Source organism: Eupeodes corollae, chromosome 2, assembly GCF_945859685.1.
Source record: "Eupeodes corollae chromosome 2, idEupCoro1.1, whole genome shotgun sequence".
Taxonomy (NCBI): Eukaryota; Metazoa; Arthropoda; class Insecta; order Diptera; family Syrphidae; genus Eupeodes; species Eupeodes corollae.
Window position 1 is genome coordinate 130,782,050 of NC_079148.1, and position 14,043 is coordinate 130,796,092.

General features: G+C 28.5%; 2 protein-coding genes across 5 annotated transcripts in view; one reads left to right on the top strand and one right to left on the bottom strand.

Moving 5' to 3' along the window:
• Positions 1-14,043, top strand: part of LOC129947898 (serine-rich adhesin for platelets) — a 235,095-nt gene that overhangs the window by 31,932 nt on the left and 189,120 nt on the right. The window lies entirely within an intron of this gene.
• On the bottom strand, positions 450-1,289 carry LOC129947900 (uncharacterized). The gene is made up of 2 exons (XM_056058654.1): positions 959-1,289; positions 450-906 (listed from the first exon to the last, which is right to left on the bottom strand). Exons 1-2 carry the CDS (start codon positions 1,202-1,204, stop codon positions 541-543), a joined length of 612 nt encoding a protein of 203 aa, XP_055914629.1. The 5' UTR covers positions 1,205-1,289; the 3' UTR covers positions 450-540.

Below are 14,043 nucleotides of genomic sequence, written 5' to 3' on the forward strand. Positions count from 1 at the left end.
AATTTGTGTGTACGAAACGTGCTAGAAATAGTAAATTATATTCCACTCAAATAAATGTGCCACCATAGATAAAAAACTATAAAACCAGCATAAAAACTATGAGAACAAAAAAAAAAAAATCTAAACTCGTGGCCGTGTTCAAAGTCAGTCGTTGGTCACTTCGATCGTGATGGTCGTTAATGACTTCCGACATTCGATGTCTTTGATTTCTTTGTCTCACAAATTCAAGACATACTGAAACTATGCTCATATGGCTGGTGATTGCCTTTGAATCTAGTGGCCATAGGGGAATACTAATTGGCTTTATATATGCTGGCGATATGGGTGCGTGTTTATTATGGGCCTCCCTTAAAGATAGCCTTAAGGTGTCTTTTTGTTCTGTCTTACTTTTTAATATGTGGGACACGAGAAAAGTTTGCCGAATTTATCGAAACAAATAAACATAGACATTGATTTTCGGGACGAATACTCTTATTTACTATTTGACATATTTACTAAAGTAATGACAGTGATAAGACCTGAAGTGGTCTTATATAACTACTATTTTCGACGTTTGATTTGCCTCCTTAGCCGTCGTAATCGTGGGCTTCTTCTTACGCTTCTCCGGGGTCTTCTTCCCGTCTTTGCTGTATTATTTATCATTTTTAATCTATTTAACATTCTTTCAACTCTTTGGATATTTTTCGAAGGCTTTTTAACTCTCCTCTTTTCTTTGTTCAATTTTTCAGCCGTTTTAGTTTGACGACGTTGTCGTCGACCTCTAATTTTTGTTATTGGAATAATCTCTTTTTTCTTCCTTCGCATTATTCGACGGGGATTAAATATTTTCTTTTTAGGCTTACGCCACTTCTTAACTACTTCGAATCTTCGTTTCATTGCTCTTCGTTGTTTTATATCTTTTATAATCTGGATAAATATTTACATTAGCTAATTTATTATTATAAAAGATAGAACTTACATCTAAACATCGAAAACCCAACTTTTCTTTTTTGGAAAGTTGTATCCATGCATTAGCAGCTTCATGATATAATTCGGGAATATTCAAATCTAAATGTCTTATACGAAATTCTCTGAGAAAATTTATGTATGGATTTTTATACAATAATTCTGGTTGACTATCGAATAATGCCGAGACCTTCGAAACTCGATTATAGTCTGTTAAGTTTTCATTTTTAAAGTTTGAAATACAATAATTTCGATTCATTTGGAAAAAAATACGTAAAAATTTGTTACTATTCACTGAAAATTTATAAAATAATAATTGACGTTTTTTTGTCGTTTAACTTAATTTATAAAAATATATTTTTCCTAGAGTATCATTTTAAAAAAAGATTTTTTTTTTCTGTAAGGTTTTGAAACAGTTTAAAAATGTTCTTCTATTGATTGAAATGTAATTTTACTTTATTTTCTTACTTAAAATGATGTTTGTTTACGTTCATTACATTTCTTTCTACCACAAATTAAAATATGTTGACATTTTATATTCACCTCAAGATTGTCAAAACAAATGTCATTAAGTGTGAAATTGAATCTCAATTAAATAAGGATTTAGTTCTGAAATTCTCAAACCGACACAACTTAGTGAACTGTATTGAAAAAAAGTCATCCGGTGTTGACAAACCATTAGAAGGTTTAATGTCGTGAGACAGTGTTCACATTGGAATCTCTTGTGGTGATTAACTTTTATTTCACCTCGCTCTCACATGATATTTATTGCGTTTTCCTTTTTTTAACTTTAGAGCTGAGCACTGAGCGGAATCTGAGCGAATAGAGAAGAATTCTGAGCAGAGTATGTTCATAGCTCTCTGATTTAATTTTGAAACAACTTGAGCACTAAACTGTCATGATTTAAAAAAACAGTCATAGCGTTGGTCCATTTGACGACTGAAATAAATTTGATTCATAAAAAAGGTGTATGCAATTACTTACTTAAGGTGGCGCTACAGTAATGTGCGAACTAGGGCCTCACCCAGCAAACTTCTCCATCCAGCTCGGTCCCTAGCTAGATGTCTCCAGTTTCGCGCTCCATGTTGGGTGAGGTGACCTTCCACTTGTGCGCACCTCTACTGCGCTGTCCTGTGGGTGCGGAATCGAAGACTTTCCGGGCCGGAGCATTGGTTTCCATGCGCTCTACGTGACCCAGCCATCTTAGTCGTTGGACTTCTACCCTTCTGGCTAAGTCTACGTCGCTGTACAGCCCGTACAGCTCGTCGTTCCATCTTCTCCTCCAATCCCCTTCGATGCATACGGGACCGTAGATCACAAGAAGAACTTTTCTCTCGAAGCGACCCAAGGTGCTTTCATCCGCTTTTGTCATAGTCCATGCTTCTGCAACGAATAGCAGGACGGGGATCATAAGGGTCTTATATCGCAACACTTTGGTCCCTCGAGAGAGGACTCTACCACTCAATTGCTTTCTTAGTCCAAAGAAACAGCGGGTAGCAAGAATTATTCTGCGTTTGATCTCAGCGCTGGTGTTGTTTTCTGCGTTTACAGCGGAGCCTAGGTAGACGAAGTCCTACCTCTAAGTTACGTCTGTCGATTGTGACGTTTTCACCAAAACGTCGATGTTGTATGTCCTTTCTTGACGACAGCATGTACTTTGTTTTGCCCTCATAAACCGTTAAACCCATTTTTGCCGCCTCTGCCTCAATACTCCCAAAAGCCCCATTGACATCACGCTGAGTTCTTCCAAATATGTCAAAGTCATCAGCAAATGCTACTAATTGGACAGACTTTTGAAAGATAGAGCCTCTAGTTTTGACGTGTGAGCTCTGCACTATTCTTTCAAGTACGATGCTAAACAAATCGCATGACATCCCTTCACCTTGTCTTAAACCTTTTTTGACATCGAAAGGTTCTGTTAACTTGTTTCCAACCTTTATGGAGCAGCGTGAATTCTCCATGGTCGTCCTGCACAAACGGACGAGTTTGGCGGGGAGGCCAAAACTAGACATGGCTCTATACAGCTCGTCCCTGTAGATGCTGTCATATGCGGCCTTGAAATCGATGAAAAGATGGTGGGTGACGATTTGGTGTTCTTGGATTTTTTTCCAGGATCAACTGTGGACTTTCCTGGTCTAAAACCACACTGATAAGGACCTATCAGGTTGTTGACGATGGGCTTTAGACGTTCATATATCACAGCAGAGAAGATTTTATAGGCGATGTTGAGTAGACTGATTCCTCTATAGTTGGTGCAGTTTAGAGGGTCTCCTTTTTTCAGGATCAAACATGCTTCCGGCAAACAATACTGAGGTTCCATTCATCGGGCATGTTTTCTTCCGACCATATCTTACAGATAAGTTGGTGCATGCTCCTAACCAGCTTATCCCCAGCTGCTTTAAAGAGCTCGGCATTCAAGCCATCCGCTCCAGCGGCTTTATTAGACTTCAACTTAGATATGGCAATCTTTACTTCGTCTAAGTCGGGAGGACGGGATTGTTGGCTTTCGTCGTCTATGTTGAATGGATCATCCTGCCTGAGCGGAATTCAGTTCGTCGTCGCCATTATACAGTCTGCAGAAGTGGTCCTTCCATATCCTCAGCATTGACTGCGGTTCCACTATGATGTTTTCACTTTCATCTTTGCAGCCTTCGGTTCTAGGTTTATGTACCAGTGAATTTCGTTTCACCTGTTCATAAAACTATCGAACTTCATTCCTGCTTTTAAACCTCTCAACATCTCCGACCGCCGCTTCTCATGCCCTCTCTTTTTCCTTCTGAGAAGTCGGCGTTCCTCTCGTCTCTTCATAGAGCTCATGAGCAGCTCTCGTCCTTTTATGCAGCGCAGTTGTTTGGCTGTATTTGCCTGCCGACATTCCCCATCAAACCAGGGGTTCCTTGTTGGTAGCTGTTTGAAACCCAGCACATCAGAGGCGGCTTCTCTGATTGCATCTTGGCAATGTTGCCACTGGTTTTTGACACATTGTGTTGGCGGCAGAGAACTTCGAGAGAGGTTACTTGTAACTCGAAAAAAAGGATTTGGCGATCTCTGGCGATTGTAGCCGTTCGACGTTGTACCTTCTCCCAGCACCTCCCTGTTTTGCCTTGTGTCTGGAAATCCGAAGTCCTACCTTAGCTACAAAGAGAAAGTGGTCCGAGTCGATGTTAGCTGCTCGGAAAGTTCGTACATCCATAATGTTGGAAGCATGTCAGCACTTCAGATTCTGTTGGTTCGGATTGTTTCGTTTTTGAACTAAGGCCAAAATGAAGCATTTAGATGGGCCGAACACTAAGTGTGAGAATGTGTTTCGTTTTTGCATCATTTTACGCACACTTGTAGGCAAACCGAAATGTCAGTCTGATATTCCCATCTTGTTAAATGGAGTATTTTTGCCTACCACAGTGTTCACATTAAACTCTCTTGTGGTGATTAACTTTCATTTCAACTCGCTCTCACTTGATAGTTAAAAAGAGAAAACAAAATTGGAAGGGATATAAAAAGGAGAGATGTCAAAAATAATTTGCCTCAAAAAAAAGTGCAATGTAAACACCGTCTAATACGTGAACGTTCTGTCATAAATAGAATCGCTGTAATAGGATCGAAATGGGTGTTAAAACTTGACAGGTGACAAGTTCATTGATGCACAAAGTTTGACAGGTAGCTATCTGAAGTTTTTAAAGCAAGGAGTTGACAGCTGTCAACAATTAGAAATAATTAAATCATTTTTTGTTTAGTTTTGAAAAAAGCTTTCATTGAGAATGTCATTTTATCTGTCATTGACAAATGAAACGAGAAACAAAAAGGTAAACTGTAAAAGTGAGTTAGATGTGAGCTCTAGCGGCTATTAAGTGCAACAAACATCTTCTGACAGTTTTCTCTTATATAGGAACTTATTGTTTCGTTAAAAAAGTTGTGATGATTAAGATAGCTTATAAAAATTTTAAAACAAGTTGTTTTTTGTTTGTTTTATATTAACAAAGTGATATGTTCTCAAAGAATGACATTTCTCTTCAAATGTCTAAACGGTGTCACATTCATTTCTTTTCGTTGACAAAAAATTTGTGACAAACACATTAGTCATGCATCGGTCATGACAAAAGACAGAAATATGTACACTGTACATACGGAAGCTGTGATAAACAAACTTCTGTCTTAAAAGAAAAAACGCTTCTCATGGCGCAATACTTGTAAATATAATTGAATACAAAACAATTGAAATAGAATATTTTACCCACCATACTAAGAATTTATACTAAATTTGTCTATACCAACGCTATAAACTATTTAAATCCCAACAATAATCACTTTGTTAAAGGTAACCGTGGTCAGTTTTATTTATTATACACTCTATCTAAAAATATCCAACAACCCGACTTATAGACAGACAAATAGGCAAACACACAATTTTATTCAAACAAAATCAAAATTCATCAACTCAAAAAAAATTACGCAATTTGCCAAACGTTCCCACATCAGTTCCTACACGTTTATCCAATAAAAAAAGTTATTAGAGTCGATTCTGCTTAACTGAACTGCATAAATTATAAGAATTGATAATAATGGTCCCTTCATCTGCTTTCTTTCTCCGATCTAATGGCTTAAGAAATGTCAATTTGATTTTCTTATTTATAAACTTGAAAGAAAGAAATAAAGAGCGAGACGGTTTCCACTCTATAAGGTTTCTTATTTTGACATTTTATTATTTTATCTCCCTTAGTAAGTGGGAGGGAGACAGAATGATAAAACGGTTAAATGTTGCTTCAAAAAAGTCCACAAGAGATTAATATCAATAATTATTGTGTCAAAAAGTAAGCACTCTGTCACATTGTTTGACATACAAATAAACAATAATATTGCTGCCAATTTTTAAGTGGGGTATTATTTCCCTGAACGTGTTCATTATGTGAGTTCATCCAGTTGTCAAATGTGTCACATGTTGAATGGATGTGTTCACTTAAAGAAAACGAGAACAAAATGGAATGCGGGCCATTATGAGTTACATTATGATTTTTTGTCATTTCAATTTGACAGCCAAAAATGTATCTTTAGCTAATTGGTGGTGAATTTAAGAATTTTCAATAAATTGTCAGTTATTAATTGACTTCTCTTTTTTAAATTTGAATTAAACGGAAGTGACTGTAAGTATGTACTTACTACCTAGGAACAACGTAAGCATTTTCTAATAAACAGCATATTTTAAATATGTAAGACTCTCGTCAAAACATCCAAAAAAAAGCTCCTACCTACAAAAACAGAAAAAAAAAGTAAACTACCTTGAACCTCTCTCTTTATCGTCACACAACACAACCCCAGACAATTTTAACACTTTTGTTTGCTTTAATTTTAGACAAAATTCTCTTTCTACCCACGTCATATACAAATACAACTGTCATCATGGAAATTTAGCTACAGATACAAATATACATATGTATCTTAAAATATTCACATTAGTTAGTAGGTACGTATCTTTTTATCTGTGGGGGAAAGATTTGAATCTGCGCTGATGAGGGTAGGAGGTATTATTCGATGTCAAGGTGGAACAATTTTTAAGCATAATTTAAGGGTTAAAGTTAATGTTGGTATTCTCCTATCATAAAAAGCATCAAAAAACCACAGAAAAAACAACAACAACAAAAAATACAAATCCGTGCAAAAAGTGATAAAAGTAAAGTAAAAGTTTTTCATGTTAAATAAACGTCTATACAAATATAGAGAAGTATAAACCGAGTCAAAGTCCATAAATCTGTTGATTATTTTGGTCTTGGACCGTTGCACTGGTTTAACTGCGGGAACAAAAACAAAACAACAAAAATGTACCACCAAGAGTGTTGAAAGAGCCATAAAATGTATTCAAATTGGACTTTATTGTATCATCTGCACGGTCCACAGCCCACAATGAATTTCAAGATACAACCTTTATATACAATATAGATTTTGTATATTTTTAAAGCTTAATAGAGACTGGCAGTGGCAACAACAAAACAAAATAAAAATCATATTATCGTTGATGGTTGATGGGGTTGCGTGCATTAACTAAATATTTTGTTGGTATACATTATGGGCTATAGTATAGGAAGTTAGGCTGTATTTTGGCAGGATTTTAGAAATAAGAAGCAATATATCGATTTTTAAAATAACTTTTAACTGTTGTAATATAATATAAATCTAAAAGAAGGGATATGGGGTGTAAGATTTATCAGAGCTCCAATTGTCTGTCGAAATTTTGTTTTTCGTGTTGAAATTACAATTTTGTTAAATCTTTAGTAAAATTTGAAAGCTTAACAAAAAATTTAAAATTTAATTTGAATTTAACAACTTTTTTATGAATTTTAGATGAATTTTGTAATTTTATTTGAAATCAACGTTTTTAGTTTCATTTTACAAATCGTAAAAAGAATTTTCGTTACATTTTTCAATTTCAGGTGCATTTTTCATTTTAAGTTGAATCTTACATTTTTAGTTGGTTTTTTAAATTTTAGTTTGATTTTACAATTCACTTGAATTTAAGAATTTATAACTTTAGTTGAATTTGAAAAATTTAGTTATTTTATAGAATTTTCGTTGATTTACAATTTTAGTTCAATTTTCAATTTTTTTTTTCAGTACAATATTGCTAAATATTTGTAGCTTTAGGTAAATTAAAAAATGTTAGTTGATTTTAATAATGTTAGTATAATTTTACAATTTACTTGAAATTTAGAATGTTAGTGACATTTTAGAACTTTAGTTGAATTTTAAAATTTGAGTTAGATTTTTACAGCTTTAGGTTTATTTTACCGATTTATTTAATTTATAGAATTTTCGTTTATTTAAATTTTACAATTTTAATTGAATGTTACAGTTTAAGTTGAATCTTACAATTAAGTTGGATTTCCCTCTTTTAGTTGCAATTCATTTGACATATTTTGGTTGTGTTTTACAAATTAAGGTAAATTTAAAATTTTTAGTTAAATTTAAATTTTTTTGTAAAATGTTGCTATATTATTGTAATTTTATCGTTTCAGTTATTGTTTTTAATTGTAGTTTGTTTTTTAAATTTAAATTGAATTTTACAATTTTAGGTCATTTTTTCAATTGTAGTTGAATTATACAAATTTAATAAATTTAAAGAATTTTGTTTGATTCAAAATTTTAGTTAAATTTTACAGCTTTCTGTGAATTTTACAAAAAAAGTTTGAATTTTATAATTTTTATTTAAATTTAATTTGAATACAATTTAAGTAAAGTTTCAAAATCTTACTTCAGCTATAGGGTTTTTCAATTTTAGATGAATTTTACAGTTTTACTTGAATTTTACAAACATTTTTGAATTTTACAATTTTTAGTTGAATTTAAATTGAATCTTACAATTTAAGTATAATTAAAGAATCATTCTTAAATTCTAGGGTTTTACAATTTTAGTTGAATTTTACAGTTTGATTTGACAATGTGAAATCTTACAATTTTAGTTGAACTTTAGAATATTATTTTTTTTTTTTTTTAATTCTAGGGTTTTTTTTAACCAATTTAATTTAATTTATAGAATATTTATTGATTTAAAATTTTTGATAAATTTTAAAATTTTTATTGAATGTTACAGCTTTGATTGAATCTCACAATTAAGTTCTAATTTTACTTAAATTTTAAATTTTTTGTAAATTGTTTTGCTATTTTGTTGTATTATAAAATGTTGGTTCAATTTTATCATTTTAGGTGATTTTTTTTTTAATATTACTTTGTTTTTAAAATTTTAGTTAAATTTTACAATTTTTGGTCATTTTTTCAATTGTAGTTGAATTTTACAATATTTAATTAATTTAGGGAATTCTGTTTGATTCAAATTTTACAATTTGATTTGAATTTTACGAAAAATGTTAAAAATGTACAATTTTTGTTGAATGTTTGCAGCTTTAGGTAAATTTACAAAATTAAGTTGATTTTTACAATAGTAGTATAGGTACTTTTACAATTTACTTGAATTTAGAATGTTAGTGACATTTTAGAACTTAAGTTCAATTTTTAAAATTTGAGTTAGATTTTTAAAATTTTAGTTAAAATTTACAATTTAATTTTTGTACCGATTTATTTAATTTATAAATAATTTACAATTTTGGTTAAATTTTACAGCTTTAATTAAATGGTACAGGTTTTGTTTAATTTTACAATTAAGTTGGATTTTAATCTTTTAGTTACATTTCATTGCACAAGTTTTGGTTGAATTTTACAATTTTAAATTTCATTGCACAAGTTTTGGTTGAATTTTTCAATTTTGGTTGATTTTTTTTAATTGTAGTTGAATTTTACAAATTTAATAAATTTAAAGAATTTTTTTAATTCAAAATTTTTGTTAAATTTTACAGCTTTATGTGAATTTTACAAAAAAAGTTTGAATTTTACAAAAAAAGTTTGAATTTTACAAAAAAAGTTTGAATTTTACAATTTTTAGTTGAATTTAAATTGAATCTTACAATTCAAGTATATTTTGAAAATCATACTCCAATTCTATGGTTATACAATTTTAGTTGAATCTTACAGTTTCATTGAACAATTTTAAATCTTACAATTTTAGTTGAATTTTAGAATATTATTTGATTTTATAATTTAAATTTAATTTTACACTTTATTGGAGTTCAACTATTTAAGTTGAACTTTACAATCTTACTTCAAAAAATTTACATACTTACTTCAAATTTGATGAACCCTAAAACTTTTATCGAATTCTACAATCTTTGGTTAATTCTACACTTTTAGTTGAAAATTTGTGAAATTCAAGAATTTTACTTCAATTTTAAAATTTAATTTTTTAATTTTACGAAAAATGTTTAAAATGTAAACTTTGTGCAGTTTTAGGTAAATTAAAAAAAATTTATTTGATTTTTAATAATAATTATTTTACAATTTACTTGAATTTTAGAATGTTAGTGACATTCTAGAACTTTGGTTGAATTTAGATTTTGAAATTTTAGTTAAAAGTTACAATTTTATTTAAAATTTACAATTTGATTTAAAATATACAATTTTAGTTAAAATTTTCAATTTTAGTTAAAATTTTCAATTTTAGTTAAAATTTACAATTTTAGTTAAAATTTACAATTTCAGTTAAAATTTACAATTCTAGGGTTTTTTTAACCAATTTAATTTAATTTATAGAATATTTTTTGATTAAAATGTGTGTTAAATTTAAATTTTTTTTTGAATCTTACAGTTTTAATTGACTCTTACAATTAAATCCTAATTTTACCTAAATTTTTTGAAAATTGTTTTGCTATTTTGTTGTATTATAAAATGTTGGTTCAATTTTATCATTTTAGGTGATTTTTTTGAATTTTAGTTTTTTTTTTAAATTTTAGTTAAATTTTACAACTTTTGGCCATTTTTTTCAATTGTAGTTGAATTTTACAAATTTAATAAATTTAAAGAATTTTGTTTGATTCAAAATTAAATTTAAATTAAATTAGTTAAATTTTACAGTTTTATTTGAATTTTACAAAAAAAGTTTGATTTTTACAATTTCTAGGTGAATTTTATTTGAATCTTACAATTTAAGCGAAGTTTCAAAATCTTACTTCAATTCTAGGGTCTTAAAATTTTAGTTGAATTTTACAGTTTTGTTTGAATTTTACAAACATTTTGGAATTTTACAAAAAAAAATTAAAATTGACAATTTTTAGTTAAATTTAAATTGTTTAAGTAGAATCTGAAAATCATACTTCAATTCTAAGGTTTTACAATTTTGTTCGACAATGTGAAATTTTACAATTTTAATTGAATTTTTGAATTTGTTTGGAATTTTACAATTTTAGTTGAATTTTACAGTTTAGTGGAATTTAACGATTTAATTTGAATTTTACAATCTTACTTCAACAAATTTACATACTTACTTCAAATTTAATGAACCAAACAATTTTGATCGAATTTTACAATCTTAGGTAAAATTTTCAATTTTAGTTGGATTTTGCAATTTTGGTGAAATATAAGTTGAAAATTTGTGGAATTCAAACATTTTACTTTAATTAACCTTAGTTCAACTTTGCAGTTTATTTGAAGTTAAGTTGAATTTAATTTTACATATTAAGTTAAATTAAAAATTGTTGGTTGAATTTTATAGTTGTAGGTGAATTTACAATTTTGATTGAATTTCAGTTGAGTTTATAGTTTAAGTTAACAATTTAAGTGAAATTTTACAACTTTAGTGAATTTAAGTGGAATTGAATAATTTTAATTGAATTTTACAGTTTAAGTTCTTAAATTTTTTGAAATTTAGTTGAGCTTTACAATTTTAGAAGCGTTTTAAAATTTCATTTGACAATTATGGTTGAATTTTGCAATTTAAGTTTTTAAGGTTTTAAATGTTAGTTTATTTTTAAAATTTAAGTTGAATTTTAAAATGTTAATGAATTTTACAACTATAGTTGAGCTTAACATTTTTAGTTAAATTTCACAAATTTTTTGTTGAATTTAAATTGAATATTAGTAGAATTTTAAAATCTTAATTCAATTCTAGGGTTTCTCGATATTTTGTAGAATTCTAGAATTTTAATTGAATTTTAGAATTCTAATTGAATTTTAGAATTTTAGTGAAATTTAATAATTTTAATTGAATCTTACAGTTTAGTAAAATTGAACTATTTAAGTTGAATTTTACAATCTTACAAATGAGCCATACAATTATGGTTGAGTTTTACAATTTTGGTCGAATTTTACAATTTTGTTAAGTTTTTACATTTAATTGAATTAAAATTGAGTTTAAAATGTTAGTTTACAATTAAAGTGACATTTTACAACTTCACTTGAATTTAATAAGAATTTTACAATATGAATAGAATTTTACAGTTGAAGTTAATATTTACTAATTTACTTGCATTTTACAGTTTTAGTTACATTTAAAAATTTCATTTGACAATTTTGTTAGAATTTTGCAATTTTAAGTGAAATTTTACAACTTAACTGAATTTTAATGGAATTGAAGAATTTTAATTGAATTTTAATGTTTTTGTTGAATTTTACAATTGTGTATCTATTTTAAAATTTAATTTGACAATTATGGTTAAATTTTGCAATTTAAGGTGAATTTATAAATTTAAGCTGGTTTTAAATATTTGTTGAAGCTTACAATTTAAGTTGAATTTTACTATTTTAAGTTGAATCCTACAACTAAATTAGAATTTTAAAATCTTACTTCAATTCTAGGGTTTCACAAATTTTGTAGATTTCTAGAATTCTAATTGAATTTTAGTATTTTAGTGCAATTTAACAATTTAAATTGAATCTTACAGTTTAGTAAAATGTAACGATTTAAGTTAAATTTTACAATCTTACTTCAAATTTACAAATGAGCCATATAATTTTGGTTGAATTTTACAATTTTTAAGAATTTAACAATTTTGGTGGAATTTGACAGTTTTAGATGAAGTTTTTACATTTGAATTTAAGCTGAGTTTAAAATGTTAGTTCAGCTTAACAATTTTAGTTGAATTTCACAATTTTTAGTTGAATTTAAATTGAATCTTTGTAAGAAAACAAATAAAGTAGAATTTTAAAATCTTACTCCAATTGTAGGGTTTCACAATTTGTTGTAGGATTCTAGAATTTTAGTGGAATTTAACAATTTTAATTGAATCTTACAGTTCAGTAAAATTTAACGATTGAAGTTTAATTTTATAATCCTACTTCAAATTTACAAATGAGCCATAAAATGTTGGTTGATTTTAACAATTTTGGCGAATTTAACAATTTTGGTGGAATTTTACAATCTTGTTTGCATTTTACAATTTTGTGAAGTTTTTACATTTAATTGAATTAAAATTGAGTTTAAAATGTTCGTTTGCAATTTAAGCGACATTTTTCAACTTCACTTGAATTTATTAAGAATTTTACAATTTGAGTATAATTTTACAGTTTTGGTTGATTTTTACAAATTTAGTTGCATTTTACAATTTTAGTTGGATTTTAAAATTTCATTTGACAATTTTGTTAGAATTTTGAAATATTAGGTGAATTTTAAATTTCTTCGAAAATGTCATTCCGGCTTTATAAAATAGCGATTTTTTGACATCATCTTTACTTCATTCTTTCCTTACAATTCTCAATCACCGTTTTAAATGATTATTTTTTAGAAGCAGCAAACAAGCAGTTCCAAAGATGTTTGTGAAATCTTAACTCGTTTGCGATTTAGTACAACAATTAAACATCTTCTGTGGTCAAAAGGATCACACTCACTTATTTGCAACATTACATTCCAAGACTATGTGCAATATTTGTTTAATTCTTGTTGTTATTCATTTAAACTAATTAACTGTTTCCCTTATGTTGTTTTAGTTTTTTTTTTAAATTTATTTTATGTTTTCTTCTTATTTTCTTTTTATTTGCATGTAAAGAGATTCAGATTTTTATTTTATCACACCCTTCTATGTATGTACATATTCCACCTTTTTGAGGTCTGATAAATGGGCTTAGTTAAATGTTTAAGTTGGGGGCATTAAATTACATTAAGGCCGAAATAAATGTGTACACAGAAAAAACAAAAAATAGAAGCTACGAGGTGTTTCTCCTTCTTTTTTTTTCTCAATTTAATTAAATATGTATGGCTTAAAATTACGTTGATTTCAATTACACGATTTACATAGTGAAAAAAAAAGAATCTTAAAGAGATTTTCATGTGAAACCTGCTAGAAGGTGTTTAAATTCCAATACAGTTTACTTACGTGTTTATTTTAATTTTTTCTATTTTTTTCTTTTATTTTATTGCTCGGGTTGTTTTTCAATTTATTGAAAATACAAATTTACTCACAAACTTTTTCCATGTAAAATTGATTGCAATCAAATTTTAATCACCACTTGTACTAAAGTCCACTAGAAGACTGCAATTTCTGATTATAAAAATAGATTTTATATCTATAATGACTCAAAAAATATATAGAAATACAAATTAGTTTAATTGTGTCATTTTGTTCGACAGGCGGTGGTGGCGGGCGGCGAGTATAAACACATTATAATGTGTAGGTTGGTAGGAAAGTATGGATGTAGCTTTTGTTTAGCGCACATGTTCGTCATAAACTACTAATTGGATATTGTTTTTTTTTTCAATTTTATTTCTAAACAAACAAAAGTAAAGGTGAA